This window comes from Urocampus carinirostris, chromosome 13 (assembly GCF_059441175.1).
Source record: "Urocampus carinirostris isolate Australia breed hairy pipefish chromosome 13, RoL_Ucar_1.0, whole genome shotgun sequence".
NCBI lineage: Eukaryota > Metazoa > Chordata > Actinopteri > Syngnathiformes > Syngnathidae > Urocampus > Urocampus carinirostris.
The window spans coordinates 23,044,498-23,067,158 of NC_142361.1; the positions used below are offsets into that span (position 1 = coordinate 23,044,498).

General features: G+C 37.1%; 1 protein-coding gene across 1 annotated transcript; it reads right to left on the reverse strand.

The window, feature by feature from the left end:
• Window positions 1–2,124: 2,124 nt before the first annotated feature.
• Window positions 2,125–16,850, reverse strand: tbxtb (T-box transcription factor Tb). The gene is made up of 8 exons (XM_088350980.1): window positions 16,511–16,850; window positions 12,357–12,621; window positions 12,136–12,270; window positions 11,815–11,876; window positions 9,692–9,753; window positions 7,766–7,951; window positions 5,992–6,124; window positions 2,125–2,793 (listed from the first exon to the last, which is right to left on the reverse strand). The coding sequence occupies exons 1-8, from the start codon at window positions 16,726–16,728 to the stop codon at window positions 2,511–2,513; spliced, it is 1,344 nt and encodes a 447-aa protein (XP_088207106.1). The 5' UTR covers window positions 16,729–16,850; the 3' UTR covers window positions 2,125–2,510.
• Between the last annotated feature and the right edge of the window lie 5,811 nt (window positions 16,851–22,661).

The window sequence follows — 22,661 nt, forward strand, 5'->3', positions numbered from 1 at the left end:
ACCATAAACCTAACTATGACAACTTCATCAATTTTCTGCACCACTTTTCTAGAATCGCAGGGGTGCTCCCTGAACTGGTTGCCAGCCAGTAGCACCAACCAAAACCCTAAAACCAAATTTTGTACTGACTTGACTGGACTTGTACCCACAAACCTGGGAGTATAACTCAGATATTTTAACAGTTAAGCTATAAGCACATTCCTGACACTAACTAAAAGTTTATCACTAACCCTCGCTCAAACACCAGGGCCCCTAGCCCTTTGACTTTTTGGGGGGGATTTAACCCACAACAATAAGTACAGAAGACATAGAGGGGAATTGTTTTGAAAGTCTAATCCCATGTGCGACCAAACCCCAACCGTAGCTCCAATTAAAACCATAATACTCACTCTAAACCAGCAAATCTAGAGTTTGTACTGTCTTGACTCGGGATCAAAATAGCAACCATGTGATTTCAATACTGACATCTAACCAGGTAAACTGCTACTCAACACTGATTCTAGCTGTTGGAAATTAATATCAAAATGTACCGTTTACCAAATTGTTCGAATTAGTTATCTGACTCCATTAACCAAACACAACATACATTCATCCAACAATTTATGCGTGCTCGTTTCTTAAGGGAAAAATGATCAGGAAGCCGACATTTCCACACAGGAATGAAGTCCTTTAGCTTTCTCGTATTGGCCATCTTCTCCCCGCATAATGGTGTGCCGGCTCCTCCCATGGGCATGCCAAGGAAGCCCAACGTGGGCTTCAAAATCTCATAGACGAGCGTCTTGATGTCTGGAACATTTTGTGTAGGCACACTTACGTGTCCTATTATCAACAGTACTAGACAAAATATCATGCATTTGGAACAGCCTGCCCTGTCATTGAACTTCATGGCATTATGAGTCAATCATATAAAATCCTTTATAGTCAATAGTATAAAATCCTTCACAGCCAAAACCCTAACCTTAGGATCAGTACTGCCTTGACCAGCGAACAAAGACAATCACCCTGTGAGAGTCATACAGGCATCTTACCAGTCAATAGGGTTAGGATCATTTTCAGATGACGGTAAAATGTCTGCTGTTTTAAAGGTACAGTGTGTAATATTTAGTGTCTCCTAGTGGTACCCCCCAAAAAACTTTCATCCAGTAAATAAAATAAAACTTGATTTGAGTACTGGGGAAAACTACATGAATGATCATACCAGTGTTTAATTTTTATTAAAAAAAAATCAGGTCAAGAAATTTGTATTTCAATAAGGCTGTGGGATCCTCACTTAAGTCGGCGCCATGTTTGTCAGGCATCCTGCCGCCATGTCGTGCCGTGTATCACCAGCCCTCGCTCGTACCAGACATCACAGTGCCATTTTTTGTTCACATATTACACATTGGGGCTCGAAGTGTGCAAATAGATAAAAAATGAAAACAATTGTTAAAAAAATATTTACAAAAAGAAAATGGAAATATCATCATAGAAAATAAAATAATAGTCTAAAAAAAATACAATGACATAAAATAAACAAATAATATGTATATTTTAAAATGCATAAATATGCCGTCAAAAAAAACACATTTGAAGTTGGGGTGCGTAGCTTGAGGTGTCTTTAAAAAGATTCAAAATAAATATGATCTCTATTAAGTGTGTGTTGACAATGCACAGCTGAGTTCAAAGAGCCTTTATATAATGTTTTCCACTGCGCTTATCTGCTCTTCTCTTATTTTTGTCATCGGTGTTCTGGCCACAGAGCGCATAAGGTTGGAGGAAAGGAGGCAGGGTGGGGGGGAAGAGTGATTTTGTGCGCGTGCTCGCAGTTTTCTTTTAAACTAGGATGAAAATGGTGCAAGTTAGAAAGTGAGTGTTTCAAATACAGTCAAAATACCCAAAAAGATAAAACAAAAGTTTATTGGCGCGTCTCTGAGTGTCACGTACTTGCACTGGAATATTTTGAAAGTACCGACACCACCTTTAAGGTCACAACTTTGTGCGTCTTTAATTCTGATGACATAAAAAAATTGATAGATAGATAGATAGATAGATACTTTGTTCATCCCCGAAGGGAAATTCACATTTCCAGCAGCATCCCTGAGCTGAGAACAATCGAAAATAACACGGGAGCTGCTGGTCAGTTTGTATTAAATTAAAAATGATTTCAACAACCTTTTAATACTAAATCGTTTTGTTCAAAACAAATAAAGACATTGGTTGTAATTTTCCTGTGATTTTTCCAACATTTTTAATAGCATTGTTTTCATCAGCTGCACAAGAAGAAAGCATCACGCTCAAAAATAAAATAAAATGTAGGATTTATGACCTGCGCTTAATATAAGCACGTTGAAAATTAAAAGTGTAGAACAAACATTGTCATGCTCATCCGTCAGTCATGATCATAAATATATTAACTCCAAGAAGCCACGTGATCTTTCTTTTTTTGAAGCACAAAACCTCACCCTTTACATATCGTAAACAAAATGTAAAATGTAATCTTCAGTCAGTCTTTCATAAAGAAACAAAGACGATCAAATAGAAGGGAGGGTAACAGGAGTCCAGGCCGGAGAATGTCGCTGCAAGGCCGCATCGTAAGTCAAGTCGTGTCCTTCGGCGCTGCCGCTGTCGTACATGGGCGATCCAGAGGAGGGCGCTGCAGTTAGCAAATTGGGGTAGTGGGTGTTGGAGCCTCTGAGGAAGTGGGAGCTCGGGTTGTTTCCGCTGGTGCTGCTCATGGCCCCCGAATGGTGGCTTAGTGTTGGGGTCACCGGGGTAAGTGGGGGGTTGCTCATCGACCACAAGCTGCTGTACTGACTTGATGGACAAACAGAAACATGAGACAGTGTTATTTATCCGAGTTTCAGTCATGGAAGTATACTGGAAATAAAAACATTCTCATTTTGATCATTTTTCTTATTTTAAGTGTCATCTATTTTAGGATTATTTCCATTATATATGTTAATCATTTTATAAAAAATAATAACCCTAGACCATAACCTCTAAACCTAACCTTATACCCTCATCAAAATTCTATAATCTACTGCTACAGTCTAGGTTAAAGCCCACAGTAGCACCCTAAACCCTAACCAAACCCCTAACATCAACCCTAACTCCATCCATCCATTATCTGTACCACTTATCCACAGTAAGGTCGTGGGGCAACCCTAACTCTAAACATTAAAATAAATCCCCAACATTCACAATAAAACATTAACCCTACATTCTGAAACTTCTGAAACACCTGACATTAGGCCAACTCTAAACCAAACCGGTAACATTAACCCTAAACCAATATGCCTAAACCCCAACATTAATCCTAAACCCTGAAACTTTACCCTCGACCTAACACCTACCATTAACCCTAAACCCCAACCCGAAACTCTAAAACTAAACATAAATGCTAAGCAGATTTTAAAACGCCAATCTACTTCTAGACTGTACTTTAAAACGGATGCTCCCTAAACTTGAACTTTAAAGACAAACCCTATCATTAACCCTTGGATGCATTAGTGGGGTCAAAAATCAACCTGTGGGTTGTCATTCTTCAATTTCTTTGTATTTGTAATTTTATGAATTGAATAAAAGTATCAGTCTGATAAAATGTGATATCAAATAATGATACTTGAAATGATCAGTCAATGGTGTTTGCGCTATCGACAGTATTTATATCTTCAAGAATTATGTACCCTATTTTCACGACCATAGGGCGCACAGTGGGAAAAAGCGCAGTCTCCGTAGCCGATTCTATTTCTGTATTTAACACTACACAGGGCGCACCGCATGATAGGGCGCGGATGCCCTCTGCTTGCATGAAATGTTTCCCCTCGCGCATACAAGGTGCTAATGCTCCAAGCTTAACTGTTCTATTACATTCCCCAAGTAATTAGATACAAACATGTTTTAGTAATGTTAGCTCGAGGGGGGACATTTCATACAGGAGCAACACATACAAGCATACAAGTGTACGTATTTAGAAATAAGGCAGTAGCAAATCTGAGTTGGGTTGTGGTTTGTAATGTAATGTAAATCTGCATTTATATAGCGCATTTCAAGTCAATGAAGACCTCCCAAAGCACTTCAAAATGTGCTTCACACTTTTCCCTTTTACACACTAACTAACCGATAGCAGCGTCAGCCATGCAAGGCGACTACCTGCTATCAGGGGCTGTTCATTATCCACCTGTAATGTACACAGTGAAGCCTTGTTTGTCACGGGGGTTACGTTACAAAAACCTAATTTGGCATATATGTGTACATATTAAACCACAATGTTATTGACACAGTCACGATCCTGCACCCATGTTGTTTGTTGTGGCTCTCTCTATACCTTTATTAGTATTCCTTCCCTTTGGTTCCTTGCTAGTTCCTTGTCTTCTTTGTCACATCCCAAGCATCCTTCATTTGACAGGATTATGAAGTATTGATTACAAAATAAAACACACAGATAAAAACCCGTCGAAGTTTGTTTTTCAGCTTCCTCCCCTTGCGAACCTGCAATTCATTAATCTTCAATTCTTTGTCAGATGCCCTGTTTCCAATTTCTTCCGCCAAGCGTAGAAATCAACCCACCATTGCGGACAAAGAGTGCATTCAATGGCGGGAAAGTGAGAATTGGATTTTGTTAATATTTGGGGGGGGACAACTCTGTTCAAGTTCTGTTAGCCCAATCATTTTTATTAGAAAGAAAAAAAAAGAAAAAGAAGAAAAAGAAGATAAAGAAGAAGAAGTCTAATAGAAGAATTGCTAGATATGCAACAGCTGTAGCATCCATGAGCACTTCCGCAAACCACGCATTGCATGTGACGTCACGAGGGATATGATGGAAATCAAACGAGATGCTCGAGAGTCACAGGGAGTCGTCTTTAGTTGTAAAATGTGAACAATATGGCGAAAACATCGAATTTCACATATAAATTTTGTAAATCTTTGACTTCCCAGTCTCACAGGCAAGCCCCAACCCTTAGGCCACCGAGCTGGTCTACATCCGCCACTCTCTGCATAAGAGACAGTGTGCGCCGCACAATTTGAAGAAAATCTGAGACTTTTATGTAAAATACGGTACTATCATTTTGAAGAAAATGATGCATAACAACTGGGGGAAACTAATGTTTCCCAAGAGTGAGCATGGCTCATGTTCTCATACCTGTCAACCTGTACGTTTTTGCCGTACAAAGTACGTTTATAATGCATTTTAAGATGTGTACGACGTACAAGAAAATCTGTACGGAAAAACGCAAATTTGTCAATGATGGGTACCGTCCGGTATACACCTATCACCAGACTATCACCAAACGGCAAATCAATCAAGTCAAACGAGTTCGCCGCAGTAGCCTCTATCTCAGTATCGTTTTTTTTTTTTGTGAGCGGTTTGACGCTACTGTGCGCATGCCGCCTAGGGTTTTCCCATCAAGCATCATTCCATGGTAGTTGTGTAGTGAAAGGAAGTCCATCTCTTTTTAGAGAACTGGCTTTTTCGATTTAACTCATTAAAGAGACCCGGCTCGCAAACGGCTCACTTGCTTTGATGCATTATACTACGAATTATTATGTTGTATAAAAAAGTTAAGAAAAAAAGGAAGTATAAAAGGAAAAAAGGAAAAAAGACAGGTTTGTGGTTATCCCTTTAATCCGTATATTACCAACAATAATTCAATGCAGAAAATGAATTCATAATTTGAAGAAGAAAATGTATTATTCTACTTAATTATATTTGCATGTATTTTTTCCTTCTACACTGAACGTCCAGGCTACTTAATGTTTGAACTTTTTTTTATAATAAACCTCATTCAAGTCGAGCAACTCAGTATCTTACAACAAAATGTTAATTAAAAATATATATGATATAAGGAAACACATGTACAATATAACATGTTAAATGCCATAAATAAACACAATTGAAAAAAAAATATGGTGTAAGATTATTTTGTATTTTGTAAGGGAAAATACGACAGTTTGTAAGGGCATGGAGCCCTGGAGCTTGACGGGTATGTGTTCTGCTATAATAGTACTAACCTTGAGTTGTTAGCAGAGTTGGGATTGTGCGTCATGGACATCATGGTGGAGTGCGTTTGCATCTGAAGGCCGCACCAGTTGTCTTGGCTGGCCAGCATTGGCACACATGCTGATGAGTTGTCCGCGTAGGTTGCTGAAACGGCAGGGGCGTTAAAACCGAATTTCGGATTAGGTTAACTCATAAGTGTGTAGGGCCACTTATAGACATATATATAAAAAAAGATCTTACAAGTGATGCACCGAATTTTCAGCACAAAAATGTTTGCTGCCCAAATAGCATAAAAGTGAGGCGAACCATTCGAAGCTGGCCTTCACTCGGGGCGGAGTTGGTGGACAACACGGCTACTTCTTTTTAATGTCACACACAAGAGAGAGGGAGAGCAAAACAGGTGCTCTTCCAAACCTTCAGCAATAGTCAATTTTCTTAAAAGGTCATGTGGCCTTCAGCTTTCTCGTTTTTGTTAGCCGCTAGCCACACTTCGGCTTATGTTTACCGTCTAACACTACAGAGCTAAATTGCTGATAAGAATTTTGTATAAAGGTTTTAGTTTTCGGATTTAGGCCCCGAATTTTAATTTTGGTGCATACCTGCTAAGATTGATTTATTAACACTTTCACGAGAATATTCATAATACAGTTATCCGATACAGTGGTATTTCTACTTAAAAATCTAATTCATTCAGGGAGTGACCTCGCAACCTGAAAACTTTGTAAGTCGAGACACATTTTAAATGTAAATGCGCTAATCCGTTCCAAAGCCCGCAAAAGTACTGTGTGATATTTTTATAATAAATTAATAAAGAGCATCAGAACATGAAATAATACATGTTGGAATTTAATTTGTTGATGGGTTGGTTGGATCCCTTAACCACACGGGTCGTAGTGGCACCATTTCCTGTGGTGTGTCTTGGGCAGGTGCAGCCTGGTGGCGCCCATCCTTCCCCATGGCCAATATATGTTTTCCACACAATACACATAAAAGGAGAGGAACATAATGTAAAAAATAAACAAAGAATAAAATAATATTAATTGACCTTTTTGCCTCACGTTTCTTGAAAAACTGATCCAATGATGTCAGCTTTATGACCATCTGTCAGAAATGCGCGAGGAAGACATCATAATGAGTGATAGCCCGACTTGTCAAACACTTTTACCGAGTAATTACTTCCCACAAATTCCGAAACTTCGTGGAAATTTGCTAAAATGTCTTTAATTTGGGCTAATTAAATAATGGCTGCGTCCTCCTCGACTCTAAACTCTGTGACTGAGACACGAAGAGCATGCTGGGAAAATGCATGCAGCGGCAGGTAGATTTGAAGCGATAGACAGTTTTCTTACGTGCGGGAAACTCTAAAAGCGGCTAATACCAACACGGATTTAATGTATTTTTGACTTTGTAAGTAGAGGCAATATCTACCCGTTCAGGTACTTTATAACCCGAAACTTTCGTATGTAGAAACATTGGTTAGTAGAGGTAACACTTTAAGTATTTTTTTTCCGCTCGTTATTTAAGTGTCTCCCCTCATTTAAATAACAATTTACGCCATGTAATAACGTGAAAAGATAAGGAAAACGGCAACCGAGTACTTTGTTGTCGTTAACGGTTTTGTGGCGCACTTGTGACGTCATATAACGAAACGTCGCGCCATGTGTGACGTCACGAAAGGCTAGCTTTGTAGTGATTAGCTTGATGAGAAGACTCTCCTTCAACTATATATATTTATGTTTTTTTTTTTTTTTTAATAAATCGAAAATATTTGTTTTAGCCACTCACTGGGCGAATTGGTCCGTTGTCCGTACGAGGAGGCGCCGTAGGGAGCCGAGCGGTGCGTCCTGAGCGTGGAGTAGCGCTCGCAAGCGTGCGATGGAGAAAGCGAAATGGGACTTCCAAACTGACCGTGATGAGTCGCAGCCGCCGGAGGGCACAGGGAGCTCGACGCCGGGAGGAACCAACCACCAACTGCCTCCGAGAAAGAAAACAAGTGTCGAAAATAATCATTTTAAGAACGTGTCAATGCATTATGTCGATTTGTTTACTCAATGGCGCCATCTTGAGGTCTAAAGTGAGGGCTGTTCGGTCTCGACCGCATGGTAAAATTAAATAATGAAACGTGATAGTTATAATGAAGGCACGGTTTTAGGAATAGTAATGCAGTTGCGTTTAAGATTTTTGTGCACCTAACATTTTTCTTTTTTCTATTGTGAAACAAAAAACTGGTGTTCTCAATGGACAGTACCTTTTCGGACTGCGCATGCGCAAAACACGAGAGTAACGCATTCAAATACACAATAGCGAATACAAAATAACTCACTCTTCATTTACAAATTCTTTTTATTTCTGCTTATCCTCAGTAGCAGGGGCGTTACCAGGGGGGGAGGGGCAGTGCCCACCCATGGACACACCCTGCCCACTACAAGAAAAGCGGATATAGTAATGACGGCTGTCTACGCAGCGCATACGCTATCACATTCATATAATATTGTGTGTGTTAACAGACACGAGTGTTCACTCTCCTGCCCCCCCTACAGCACACAATATGTGCGTCAGTCCCCTCCCAGCATATTCCTTTCTCGTAGTGTTAGGGAATTCCAATTATTGACGAGGAGGGGCTCTTTCGGATAAGCTGACTAATTACAGCCGGCTCCCGAGCAGCTCTTCAGATTGTTTTTGTTCGTTGAATCCATATAATATAAATAATCATGTAACAATTTGCACAAAATTACTATGGAGAGGAAAAGTACAGCGAAAAAAATAAAAGGGGAAAAATGTAGAAAAAGAAAAAAAACATAATAAAGCAAGAAAAAAATAGAAAAAAGCTGGGGGAAAAGACACAAAAATAGCAGGAATTAAATATTAAAAACGGGACAAAATCCAAAAAAGGACTAAAATAAAAGGGGGGGGGGGGCAAGAAAACATAAGTAAAAAAGGTAGGAGACAAGAAACAGAATAAATCAAACTAGAAAAGGAAAATAGAGAACATAAGAAGCAAAAGAAGATGTAAACAACTACGAGAGAAAAAACCTAAACAATAAAAAAGAAAATGAAATGAAAAAAGGGAAAAAACAGTAAATAAATGGGGGGAAAAGCAAACAAAAAACAAGAAGAAAAAAGTCCAGGGTCTCCAACTTTTTCAAGCAAAGAGCTAATTTTCGCAACTTATAAGTGCAAAGGGCACCCAGTTTGATATCCATTTTTAAAATACCTCATGTTATTACTCTGTTGTTACTATGTTACTATTATGTTATAACAAGGTTGATTATTGAACGTAGGCTTAAATCAACTCAGCCTACCACTTCAAAACATTTTACTAAAAAATCAGATTGACCCAACACTGATGGGCCATTTTCTGAACAGGTTGGCGGGCAACTTAACTGTCCTCATGGGGCACGTTGGAGACCCCTGATTTAGACGAAAGGAAATTATTCATGTTAAATTACTGCGTTAACAAAAGTTATTGCCGCCCGGTCCTCATTTAGTCAATTTAAATCATTTACAATCGATTAAAAAAAGGAAATGGATTAGTCTAAAGCCCGAAAAGAAAATATTTTGTTGTACTGTAGATTTTATTGCTTTTACTGGTGGAGTATATGCAAACCTTAACGTTAATATTTTTCAGTTAATTTAATGGTTTTATCCGATAAATACGTCATAAGATACACTCCAAAAAAGATTTCTCTTTATGGCATTTGATGCACTCACGTGGCGAATACGTTGACTGCTGGTGTTCACTTGTTTCATCCTTGATATCTTTGTCATCACATCTGCAGGAAATAAATACAATTTGACTTCAATGTTAAACAAAGGAGAAAAGAACCATATTTGGTAAACGACTGAAGACAAACGTTAAGAAATTTGCAGTTGAGAAGGTCATTCATGATAAGAAAATTGTGTTTCATATTTCGCAGTAAAATAGAACATTTAATGTCTCGGAACATGAGAATATTGTGATAGAGTTCTTCATGTTCTGTCAATTAATTGTAGGAGAAATGCCGCCAGCCGACTCCACTTACAGGGCATCATTTATTTGTGTGTCCCTACTATTTTCCTCCTGGACTGATCAATCATTATCCATATCAATGATCTGAAAAATCGATAATTTAAAGCTAACATTCAAAATATGGTCAGTGTATTGTTTCCTTCATGATAAATTCTGGCCACATGTGCTTGGAGGGGGAAAGGTCTCGCAGGCCTAGGCCGCCTGAGGACAATGGCGACCAAGAAGCCCGAAATCCATCACCTTGTCTCCCCAGCCAGAAAACATAACAAAACCAACTCATGGTTCTCATTTTCCAGACCCTTTGGCTGAAGGATCGACAAAAAGATATAGAGAGACTTTTCTGAGGAAGGGTTTTGTCCGACCCAAAGGTAAGCAGGAAAGGATTTCAAAACAAACTGTTTCGGTGCAGGGGCAAATAATATTTCATTTCGGACATGCAATTGAAATAATTTCTAATCATTTAAATAAGTTGAGTGTTTTAATACTGTTTCATTATTGGTACTGAACTTCTTTCCCCGTAACCGTTTTGTAAGACTGCGGGGGCTCGTGCCGACCATGTCCTTTTATTCTTTTGTGTGTTTGAATTTTCCTTTGTGACATAAATAAATCTCGTTTGTTAGTATCAAACACATGCATTACTTATTTGTGTCCCTCTAATATTTTCCTTTAGGACTGATCGATCATTATCCACATCAATCAAAATTAAAATATGGTTGGAGTATTGCTTGCTTCATGATGAATGCTGGAGACAATATGAGGCTATGTGGAATTAACTCAGGTGGGAAACCGTGAGCACTACCTGCTGGCCAAATCGGTCACCACTGAATTAGATTCTGAATTAAAATACATAGAATTCAGAGCAATTTAATCTATATAATAAAGAAAATGAAAATGTCCAATATTCTGGATTCATTAAATTTAAGATTTCTGATGATGGCTTACTGTCATGCACCAGAACAGGATCAGGACCCAAACGCGTGACGTTTCTCACACAAGCCTTTTGTTTTAGAGGAAATGGAGAGTCATGCACGTTAGGCAGCAGTCTGGCGTGAAATAGGAATCTAGAAGCCGACGAGATCGATACCAATTGCCTGAGTAGATATCGGACAGATGGGGTCGATACCGGACAGGACGGGACATGATTGATAATGAAACAGGATATCGGAAATAAACAGGACAAACTAGACGGGAACGAAAACTGGAGAAAATAATAAACAGGACAAAAATAGACGGGAACGAAACTGGAAACCGATATTAAACAGGACAAAAATAAACGGGAACAATACCAGACAGGGAATAACAAAAGAAAACAAAACCCACGTCTTGCCAGGTTCATTGATGGGAAAATGAGAGCACTGAGCTTAAATAGACGGAAAGCCACTCTGTCAATGAGGCGCAGCTGGTGCCACACGGGCGGGGCCAATTGGGCGCCATGGCAACCGTGACACTTACAGGCTACTCGTATACTTGTTTTTGAAATATTCTAATATTTGGAGACGGAACATTTGAGTTTTCCCAATGATTGGCAATGTTAAATCAATAAAAGATTTTAGTAGATTCATGTTGAAACTATAAACATATGTCGTTTTACTTTTCTTATTTGTATTGCTGAAAAAACACAACTTTTATCACAATATTCTCATTTTCTCAGACATTTCACAGTTTAATAGCGAATTCATGATAGCCTAGAAATGTTTTTAAAAAAATGTAATACAAGACCATCAAAATATTAGAAAGAGGAAATACATTTTTGTTAAGTTGGAAAACAACCTAAAAATAAAACAAGAAAAAAGCAAAATAGTGAAGTATTTTAGAAAGTTCTTACCTTTCCTTTGCATCTAGAAAAGCCTTGGCGAATGGGTTGTGTTTGATTTTCAGAGCGGTTATCTAAAACATAATTTCAAAAAGAATTACATTTTAGAATATATGTAAAAATACAGAAATTATTACATCTAATTATAATCCGTATAATTAATAAAATAATTCAAAAACAAAATAAATGATAATTACAATAATGCAAAAATGCTAAGAGAAATTAAAATAAGATAAAAAAATAATAAGAGAAATAAAAATAATAATATAAAAAAAAAGGTATCATATATTTATTACATCTATGACATTAAAACATACATCCTATTTTGCTAACCTCTTCGTTTTGGTAGGCTGTCACGGCAATAAATTGCGTTTCTGGGAAAGAATGACTGGTGACCATCCTCCGGGGGGCCCCCACGCGCACGATGTGGATCCGGGGTTCGTATTTGTGTAATGAATTTAACATAATCTAGCACGAGAAGAAGAAATAAATCACATATTTGTTGGAAATCGTCCCCCAAAAAACATGCGATAGGGCAAGAAAATGTCTCTTACCTGTCCTCCCCCGTTGAGTTTATTGGTGAGTTTGACTTTGCTAAAGGAAACGGGCGCTTTCATCCAGTGGGCGCCAAAGTTTGGGGAGTCAGGGTGAATGTAAACGCAACTCGGAGTCTGTGGTTCGGGTTTCCCCCCGGGTACCCATTCCCCGCTCACGTACTTCCATCTGTGGTTGTCCGCAGACGCGAAGTCCAGCAAAAAGGAATACATGGCGTTCGGGTCCAGTCCGGACACGTTGATTTTCATCACCGGGAACATGCGCCTTCAAGACAAAAAGCGGGGTTATAGAATAAAAAAAATCACTCGAACAAAGTTTCATCGTAAAAACATGACCCTTTACAAAAAAAGAATGGGATTTTAAGTAAAAGTTTCCCCCTGAAGAAAAAAAACACTATTCAAAATATAAAAATAAATAATGACTGGGAGCATGCACCTTCAAGACAAAATTTTAAAAAACATTCACCACAGGGAATATGCGCCTTCAAGAAAAAAAAGCAGGGTTAAAAATAATCATTTGAACAAAGTTTCATCCAGGAAACGTGACCCTTCAAGAAAAAAAACAAGATTAAAGAATAGAAATAAATAATGACTGGCAGCATGCATCTTCAAGAGGAAAAAAAGGATTTCATAAAGATTTCTTGCAGGGACCATGTACCTTTAAGACAAACAAAATGGATAAAAAAATAAAAACAAATAATCACAGTGTGCAAATAACAAGATTTTATAAAACTATCACCACAGGGAACATGCGCTTTTAAGACAAAAAGCAGGGTTTAAAAAATAATAATCACTTGAACAAAGTTTTATTGCAGGGACATGGCCCTTTAAGAAAAGAGAATGGGAGTTCAAATCAAAGTTTACCTTCAAGAAAAAAAAACAAGATTAAAAATAATAGAAATAAATAATGACTGGGAGCATGCATCTTCAAGAAAAAAAGGGATTTCGTAAAAGATTTCTTGCAGGGACCATGGACCTTGATGACAAAAAACTGGATTAAAAAAATAAATAGAAATAATGACAGTGAGCAAAAAAAAAAAACAACGAAATTTAATAAAACATTCACTCCAGGGAACATGTGCCTTCAAGACAAAAAAGCGGGGTTTAAAAAAAATCACTCAAACAAAGTTTCATTGCGGGAACATGGTCCTTTTAAATATGTTTTTAATCACGTGAAACATTCACTTTCAAGACAAATTAATGAGATTAATATAAAAGTTTCATCACAGGGAACATATACCATCAAGTCAAAAACAGGATTTGTCATTCTTGATCACAAATATATTCACTTTTAAGACAAAATATCAATAAATCCCTCAGGGGAACCTGTGCCTTCAAGACAAAATAATGGGTTTTGAAGAATCACTTCCGAAGGAACATGCGTCTTCAAGACAAAATAACGGCATTTGAAAAAGCGTATTTGGTACGTGCTCTTTTAAGACAAAATGACGAGTTTATACAACAAGTTTCACCGTGGGACATGCACCTTCAGCAAAAACTAATAGAATTCTAAAACGTTTATAGGAGAAAATAACAAAAATTGTGAATATGTTTGATTTTCGAGAAGGTTTGTTCAAACCTCACTTTGTGTTTGCTGTTAAAAACGTAATATTGGAATATAATATTGTGAATGTGCTTAATTGCTGTTGAGATTGTCATGATTGTTTTCTGTTTTTAGTGTCAATAAATTTGTTCAAACCAAAAAAAAGTTTCAGTAAAGGGATACTGTGCTTTCAAGACAAAGTAATGAGATTAAATTTTTTTTTTTTTTAAAAACGATTGATGGGAACATACACATTCAAGACAAAAATTGGTATTATGAAAGTGTTTCTACGGGGAACAGGTAACTTCAAGACATGATAAAGGATTTAAAAATGATTCAACACAGAAAAAATGGTTTTCAGGACGATATAACTGTCTTTAAACGTAAGAAATAGGCTCCTTCCAAACAAAATAAGGGGACTTTTAAAAAAAATAATTGTGGGAACATGCGCATTCAAGACAAACTAATGGGATTTAAAAATATTTGAACACAAAAGAACATAAGCCTTCAAGACAAAATAATGGGATTTCAAAATTTTCAACACAGAGACTATGCGCCTTCAAGACAAAATAATGGGATTCTAAAATATTTTAACACTGCGTATTGGCGCTTTCAAGACAAAATAATGGGATTTTCTAGTTGTTGAATCTCCAGAAACATGCTTTCAAGACAAAATTATGAATTAAGAGTGAAGTTTCATCAGAGGAACGTTCTCATTTAAGACAGAATAAAGGGGTTTGATAATAAAATGCGCTTACAAGACAAATGATTCCATTTTTAGAAACGTTTCATCACAGAACTTGCAAATTAACAGGATTAAAAAAAAATTAACGGGGGACTATGCACCTTCAAGACCAAAAACTGAATTTTCAAAATGGTTCTATCACAGAGACCGTTTGCATTTAAAACGAAATAATGAGATTTGAAAAAGTTTATTCATGGAACATGTGCTTTAAGACATAATGAGATAAAAACAAACCACTCAGAATTAGCGCCTTACAGCCAAAATAACGGGATTAAAAGGACAGTTTCATCATGGGGAATATGTGCTATAGACACAAAATAACAGGATTTTTAAAAATGGTTAATCACAGGCAGGGGCGTTACCAGGGGTGGGCTTGTGTTGGTCAGTGCCCACCCATGGACAAGCTCTGCCCACCCAAAGAAAACTGGCTGTAGTAGTGAGGCCAGACTGGAAAAATAAAAACAGGAAAACCAAAAGAAGAATAAAATACTGTAAAATATAAAAGGAAAAAAGAGAGAAAAAAAGAAGAAGAAATTATAAGGCAATTAAAAATCAGGGGGAAAAAAAGAAAGAAAAGCAGAAATGAGAAAGGGAAAAGGAGAAAAAGAAGATAAGAAGCAAGAAGAATAAGGAGAGGAGGAAAAAGCAAAGAAAAAGAAAAAGTTAGAAAAAAATAGACCCAAAAAAAACCAAAGATAGAAAAGGGAGAGAAAGAATGAAAAAAGAAAGCAAAAATAAAGGAAATAGAAAAGCTAAGAAAAATAAACAGAGGAATAAAAGAAAAAAGAAAAAAAGAGAAAAAAACAAGCTGAAAACAAGCAGGGATAAAATAGGGAAAAAGAGGGACAGGAAACAAAGAAAAATGAAATAGCTAGGATAAAAGAAAAAAAGAAGAAACAAATAAAATAAAAGACGAAAATGGAAAACAAAAACATATTAAAAAAGCGGGGAAAAAGAAGTAAAAAGCTAAAGGGGAAAAGAAACAAAAGAAAAAAATGAAATCAATAACAATAATAATGCTAAAATATATTACGAGTTAAAAAAAAACAATTATTCTAATAAATTACAACAAGTGTTGTGAACTTTGAACTCATTTAAACCCTTTTAACTTGAAACTGGAATCTCCGCATGACACACCAAAATGTCTATTAATGACTTTTTAGTGCAACAACAAATAAACTAAAAGTACAAAAATAAATTATACATTTAAAAGAAAAACTAATTATGAAACACAACCCTAAAAAAACTGGAAACAGTGCTGTGCAAAAAAAAGTAATAATAATAATAATAATAATAATTGGGGGGTAATAATAATTGTTCCCTGATCACATGGAACATTCACAAAGAAAAAAATAAGGGAACTCGCCTTCAAGACAAATAAAAGGGTTTATAAAAAATTAAATCACGGGAACATTTACATTCAAGACAAAAAATAGGATTTTCAAAATGTTTCTACACGGAATATGAAACTTTAAAGACAATGAAACTGAATTTCCGAATTTACATCACAGAAATCAAGCGCAACCAAGACAAAAATTGGGATATGAAATAAGATTCACTCCTGGAAGACAGAATTTGATTAAAAGGAAAAAAAGAAAGTAACATCAAGGAGAACACGCGCCTTCAAGACAGAATAACGGGATGGGAAACGTATCACGGGGAGCTTGCGCTTTGAAGACGAAATAAGTTTATTTAAATTGTATTTTTAAGCTTCATCACAAGGAACATACGCCTTTACGCCCAAAATAGAGGAAAAATAGAATTAAAAATTAAAATTAAAAAACAATTAAAAAGTTCAACTTTCGAAAAACAATGAAGGGAACGGTGAACTTTTAACAGGGTGCGTTTTGTTATGAAGATGCTCACCTGCCGTTTTTAGTGACGATCATCTCGTTGGTGAGGTCCTTAAATTTGGCCCAAAGTTCGCAATCGTCCAAAGAAAGTTTCAGTTCCCTTTCCGTAGGGTCTCCCTTCTCGCTGCCCGCCTGCAGCTCGCTTTGCACGGCGCTCAGGAGGTGATCCACCCGGTACGGGCTACCGGAGGCCTTCCCCGGCGGACACTCGCCCACCCCCGCTACGGACATCCTTGCGGTAGGGCTTCGAAAACTAAAATAAAATGGGGAATAAGTCTCTAAAGTGAAGCCTTTTCTTCAGGAGCTCTCTCTTAGACGAGAAGATGACATTTATAGACGGAGGTGCTCGTGGTGATCGCAACAAAACGGGTTGGTTCTTCGCTTCTTTGATCTTTGGCGGCTCGGCGGTGATTGGCTGAGAGGAGTCGATTGAATGCGCACGATCCCCCCAGCGAATGAAGCGGCTCACTTTATTATAACAGCGAGTCAATATTGACACTTACATCAAAGTTCACCTGCACAAATCACAGTGCTTACCTTTATAGTTGAATTTATTGTTCATATTAATCAAAATAAACAAAAAAACTGTATTTTAATTGGATTTATCTATACTTCATAAAACAAACCTATTATATTTTGAGTGCATTACAAAAAAGTATTGCAAATATATCAGACGCCTTGTCATATTATTCTTATTGTTATTAGTAAACTTCATAAATAAACCACATAGAAAACAATAAGTATTTGAATTATTTAAATGTATATTCTATCTAAAAAAGGTGATATCAACAAAATTATGAAGAAAACGTTTTAAAGAAAGCTAATTTTTAGTGGATTTAGCTAAACGATGTCTTTACTTAACTAGCTTATAATGTTTTTAGGTTTGTTTTGAAACATTTCATTGGGCAAAGCGAGCTGAGAATATCTTAAAATTATTTCTTAATGTTAATTAAAAGTGACAAAATACATTATATCAATAAATATTTCTTAAATATGATTTTTTTGTTCTAAATAACAGGAAATTTCATAAAACGGTTATTTATGAAATACATATTTTGAGGTAGCCCATGATACTTTTTTGATCCTCTTTATTGGGTGGAGTCTTTCACTTTTCTTATGAACAAACAAATATTTAACTCAGTAGATACCGATACTTTGTACTGATACCATGAGTTGGACATAAAAATGTACTTAAAAGGTCAGATAATAAAAAAATTGACCCCTCTTTTATAAACTAAGAAAGATTCAACTGAGGTACATACTAATACTTTGTACTTATACCATTCCTCATTTGGATACAAAAAATACTTAAAAGTTCAGATTAATTTAAATATGTCATTTTTTTAAAAAGTGTTTGGCATAGTAGTTTCACTTCTCTGAAAAAATGTACTGAATAAATACCAATACTTTGTACTGATACAATTCCTCATTTAGATGCAAAAAAATACTGTACTTAAAAGTTAGAATCAGTTGAAGGAAACACGTCATTTTATTTTTAAAGTGTTTGGCATAGTAGCCTCACTTCTCTGAAAAATGTAGTAAGTGGATGCCAATACTTTATAGTGATAGCATTCCTAATTTAAATGCAAGAAATACTGTACTTTAGAGTTAAGATCAGTTTAAGGAAACACATATTTTCCTTTAAAGTGTTTGGCATAGTAGCTTCACTTCTCTGAAAAAATGTACTACATAGATACCGATACTTTGTACTGATACCATCCCTCATTTAGATGCAGATAATTAACTTAAAAGTTCTGATCAATTTAAAGAAATATGTAATTTTCTTTTTAAGTGTTTGGCATAGTAGCTTCACTTCCCTGTACAAATGTACCAATACTTTGTACTGATACCATTGCTCATTTAGATACAAAAAAAAATACTTAATAAGTTCAGATCAATGTAAAGAAAGGTGTCATTTTTTAAAAAATGTGTTTGGCATAGTAGCTTCACTTCTTTGAAAAAAAAATGAAGTAAGTAGATATCAATACTGTGAACTGATACAATGCCTCATTTAGATGCCAATAATTTACTTAAAAGATCAGATCAATTTAAAGAAATATGTTTGGCATAGTGGTTCACTCCTCGGAAAAAAATGTACTAAGTGGATACCATGCCTCATCTAGAGGCAAAAAAATTACCGTACTTAAAAGTCAAGATCAGTTTAAGGAAACACATCATTTTCCTCTAAAGTTTTTGGCATAGTAGCTTCAATTCTCTGAAAAATGTACTAAGTGGATACCAATAATTTGTACTGATATCACTTCTCATTTAAATGCAAAAAATAATGTACTTTAGAGTTAAGATCAGTTTAGGGAAATAAGTCATTTTCTTAAAAGTGTTTGGCATAGTAGCTCCACTTCTCTGAAAAATGTAGTAATTGGATACCAATACTTTGTAGTGATACCATTCCTCATTTAAATGCAAAAAATACTGTACTTTAGACTTAAGATCAGTTTAAGGACACATAATTTTCCTTTAAAGTGTTTGGCATAGCAGCTTCACTTCTCTGAAAAATGTACTAAGTGGATTCCAATACTTTGTACTGATACCATTCCTCATTTAGATAGAAAACAAATACTTAAAAATTCCGATCAATTTAAAGAAAGAGGTCCTTTTCTCTAAAAGTGTTTGGCATAATAGCTTAATTTCTCTGAAAAAATGTACTAAGTGGATACCAATACTGTGTAGTGATACCACTCATCATTTAGATACAAACAATTTACTTGAAAGTGCAGATCGTTTTGACAAGCAAAATTGTTTGACATCATAGCTTTACTTCCCCAATAAACTTTACTGATTAGATACGAATACTTTGTACAAATACCACTCATCATTTAAATGCCGAAAATTATCTCTAAAGTTAAAATTTAAATTTTATTTAAAACTGTTTGACGTTATACTCTCACTTCCCAAACAATACACCTGTTTGGGAAATCTCTGCTCATTTCTTTATTAATCTGTTTCCACTTTCCACAATATACCCACCACTTTTTCGAAAACACCTGAAAAAAACGATCTTATTCCAATTTCCATCTTGTTGAAATGTTTTAATGTTGACTTTAGTTTGAATTAATTTTTACTGTGTTTGTATCAAACAATGTTTTGGTTTTCGATTGAATCGGTACTGCAATTTCTGGACTATAAGCCGCACCTCACTATAAGTCGCATGTGCCCATGTGAAGTATGGGTTATTTACGAATCAACCAAAAATAGCTCTGTGGCGAAGCTCAGTTAAGGCTAATGAGAAAATAAATTAAAAATGCATACATTAGCCGTATCTCTGTATAAGCCTCAGGTTTGAAAGTGGAAGACAAAAGGTGCGGCTCATGGTGGGGAAATTCATCGTCGAATCCATGAATCGTGTATCAATAAATAGAAGTACAGCTCCTTTAAAACAACTGATTGATTGGTATTGGAAAGAGTGGAAAGTTGGCGTCCTCTTTTGGTAATATGAGGTAACTGCAATCGGACACAAGCGAAAAAGGCTACTTTGTTTTTTGAATATTTTTCTTATATTCATTGTTATTTCGACTCAATACAGCTCTCACATAACAAACGTTGTGAGTAACTTCTCCCGATACCATTCCGCACCAGCCGTTTCCACGGTTACGGACCAAAACAAACACCAAAGTCCGAAGTGTGTAACGTCTCCGTGCTAGCTTCCGAAGTTACGTCGCGGCTACTTTGTGTAGCTGGCCCAAACTCGCCCTCCTTGAGTCTGTCTCACGAGTCCAAAAGTCTGGGTTTTCGATTCGCAGCGAGCCGAGAAAAACAAACCGGCTAAGTTTAAAGCTTTTGCTTAAAGCGACAGTGTGTCTTACATTACACAACTCTGGACGCCTTTTGGAAAAAGATACAGGTTTGGTTGCCATCCTATGGGTAGCTTCTCCCAGAGGTGCTGCCACACAGCCACTGACCTTCCATAGATGAGTCCTGTCATTCAGACATTTTTGACTTTTTTTCCACTGTTTTCATGTCTAGCCACTCATGTTGGCCACTTGGCGTCAGACTATGGCTCGTTGGCTAGCTGCTATTGTTATTGGTGGAGTCTTGTGATTCAGGGTGTGGCACTTGTCATCTTTGACTTTTTTTCCCACGGGTTCTTTCTCCAGCCATTCATGTTAGCCACTTATGCCGCAGGCTATGGCTAGCCGTTATTGCTAGCTTCTCCTGCTTTGTCATTCAGTGTCACTCACCTTCCTTAGCATGCAGGAAGACGTTGCTGAGTTCTGTGATTTAGGAATCTGGTACTTTTTTTCCCCACGGGTTCCTCCTCTAGCCACTCAAGTTAGCAATTGAGGCTGCAGGCTATGGCTTGCCGCTATGGTTGTTGTTAGCTTCTCCTGCTTTGTCATTCAGTGTCACTCACCTTCCATTGCATGTCATGCAAGAAGACGTTGCTGAGTTCTGTGATTTAGGCGTCTGGTACTTTTTTCCCCACTGTTTCCTTCTCTAACCACTCTAGTTAGCAACTTAGGCTGCAGGCTATGGCTATCCACTTTTGTTGTTAGCCTCTCCTGCTTTGTGATTCAGTGTCACTCGCCTTGCTAAGCATGTCATGCAGGAAGACGTTGCTGAGTTCTGTGTTTTAGGGATCTGGCACTTTTTTCACCAGTATTTCCTTCTCTAGCCACTCAAGTTAGCAACTTAGGCTATAGCTGCCCACTATTGTTGTTGTTAGCTTTGCCTGCTTTGTCCTTAGTGTAAGTCGACTTTCTTTGCTTGTCATGCAGCCAAACGTTACCAATCCCGGAGATTTAGGTATGTGGTGCGTTTTTTCCAATCGTTTCCTTCTCGTGCCACTCCTGTTAGCCGTTTGGCTGCAGGCCATGGCTTGTGACTGACTGCTATTGTTATTGTCAGCTGCTATTGCTTCGCCTTTTAGTGTCTTTGCGGTTCAAGCATCTCGTTATCGTTGATATTTTTCCAGGGTTTCATTCTTTAGCCATTTGTGTTAGCCATCGGGCTGCAGGCCATCGCTTGCTGCTGGTGTAAAAAAATGTTGCTTTGTCTTTCAGTGTTACTCACTGGCGTTTGCCATCTTTTTTTCTCACTGTTTCATTCCCAAGCCACAACCATTAGGAATTTGACTGCAAGCTGGGGCTAGCCATTATTGTTATTTTGAGCTGGTCCTACTTTGTCTTTCAGTGTCACTCCACAGCTAGTATTGCATTTAGTGTCACTTGCCTGCCAAAGCTGGTCATGCAGGTGAATGTTGCCAAGTTCAAGATTAAGGCATCTTTCACCCTTTTACCTCTGTTTTCTTCTCTAGCCACTTATGTTAGCCAATTAGCTGCAAGCTGTGGCCCGCAGCTAGCCCCTTTTGCTATTGTTAGCTGCTCCTGATTCGTCTTTCAGTGTCACACACCCTCCAAAGCTGCTCATGCAAGCAAATGTAGCTGAGTTTCTTCATTCAGGCTTTTGACGCTTGTCGTCTTTAACTATTTTCTACTGTTTCCTTCTCTAGTCACTCCAGTTGCTGAGTTCAATCCTTGACTGGGCTTTTAAGTAGCTTCTTCTGCTAGCCTCAAAGTTAGCCATATACAAAAGCTCAAACCAACTCAAGCTGCTGGCTCTTTTCAGTCGTTGCAGATTTATCTCGGTCTTTCTTTGTTACTGATGGAGATTTTTCTTGTCTAAAATATGAAACATAATTATTTTGTCTCCTATTTTAGTTTAAAACAGTATTTTAAAATTGGAAAAGTATTTCACAAAAGCCATATTAAACAATTTGGCAAGGATTATTCCCTCATATTATACCAGACACATCTCAAAAATGCAGCTGAACAAGAATGCTCTGAGCCACTCCAACTGTTTGCTCTTTTCAGCCGCTCTGTGCGTATCCAGCTTGGTTGGCTCTTTTGTTTCCTTTCATGTTCTGTGACTGGCTGAAATGCATTCTTTTTCATGCAAGAAAATATGCAAGTAGGCTTCCTAATTTCTTCCTCATCATTACAGCATTAAGTTGATAATAACATTACTCATTAAGTTGTTATGAATGCACTTATGTTCATCCACATATTTGAGTGAGGTATTTAATTGCCGTATCCTTTCGTATCAGTACATTCCCAGCTAATGGTCTAACGCCCTTAATTTATCATACTACCTTCAAAATCCAGCTGTGTGCAGTTTCAACAAACGTCAGTTGTTCATTGAGATCCTTT